Here is a 921-nt window from a genome sequence, read left to right on the forward strand (position 1 = left end):
TACCCTCACTCCAAAAAGTTCAATGGAAGAGCATTATGTTGCAGGCACATATACATCCAAGATACAAGTTCATACTATGGCTTGCATTACATAGCAGATTGGCAACAGTGGATAGGCTTCTGAAATTTGGCATACAAGTTCCACAGCAATGTATATTCTGCGGGCTAGCTATTGAGACCTTTGATCACCTTTTCTTTGAATGCTCGCTGACAAAGGCACTATGGAATAGACTACTAAGATGGCTGAGATATCATAGACCCATATATGACTGGCAGCATGAGGTTGAATGGGTAAGCAAGAATGCAAAGAGGAGGAATGGACTAGCAGCAATAACCACCTGTGTGTTTGGGATGCTGGTGAATGCTATATGGAGGGAAAGAAATAAGCAAAGATTTCAAGGAGGGAGACTACTCAGCAACAACATATGCAAAGAAATAGCCATCCACATACACATGAAGGGGACCTCAATTCACGACTGGAAGGAAGCCTTGTTGAGTTTAAATTCTTACCCTTAGGAAGTTGAAGTCTGTTAAGGTTTCTCTGTATTGTCAAGAGTTTTAGCTTAGGAGTGAAGAAATGTTTTGTATCATCTAGTATGAGATGTAGCCGCAGACTAGTTTGTTTAGATCATAGAATGAGTAGATGGTCAGCATCTACTGAATGTAATGTAAAGTTTTTGATGGAATGAAAGTAATCTGTTTATCAAAAAAAAAATATATATATATATATATATATATATATTTCTATATCATAAAAAGAAAATACTCATTTTATTAAAGTGAAAGAAAATATTTTTTCTAGATCATGAAAAGAAAGTACTCGTTTTATTGAAATGAAAAAAATATTTTTTCTTCATCATGAAAAAAAAATCCTCATTTTGTTGAAATGAAAAAGAAAGTACTCAATCAAGATGTACTATTA

At 34.4% G+C, this 921-nt stretch overlaps 1 protein-coding gene across 1 annotated transcript in view; it reads left to right on the forward strand.

Annotated features, from left to right (window-relative positions):
- LOC109212957 overlaps positions 1–515 on the forward strand; it is a 2006-nt gene extending 1491 nt beyond the window's left edge. The window contains exon 3 of the mRNA XM_019376694.1: positions 45–515. Coding sequence (XP_019232239.1) covers positions 45–515 — 471 coding nt within the window. The remainder of the gene's footprint in view (positions 1–44) is intronic.
- The last annotated feature ends 406 nt before the right edge of the window (positions 516–921 follow it).

This window comes from Nicotiana attenuata, unplaced genomic scaffold (assembly GCF_001879085.1).
Source record: "Nicotiana attenuata strain UT unplaced genomic scaffold, NIATTr2, whole genome shotgun sequence".
Lineage (NCBI taxonomy): Eukaryota > Viridiplantae > Streptophyta > Magnoliopsida > Solanales > Solanaceae > Nicotiana > Nicotiana attenuata.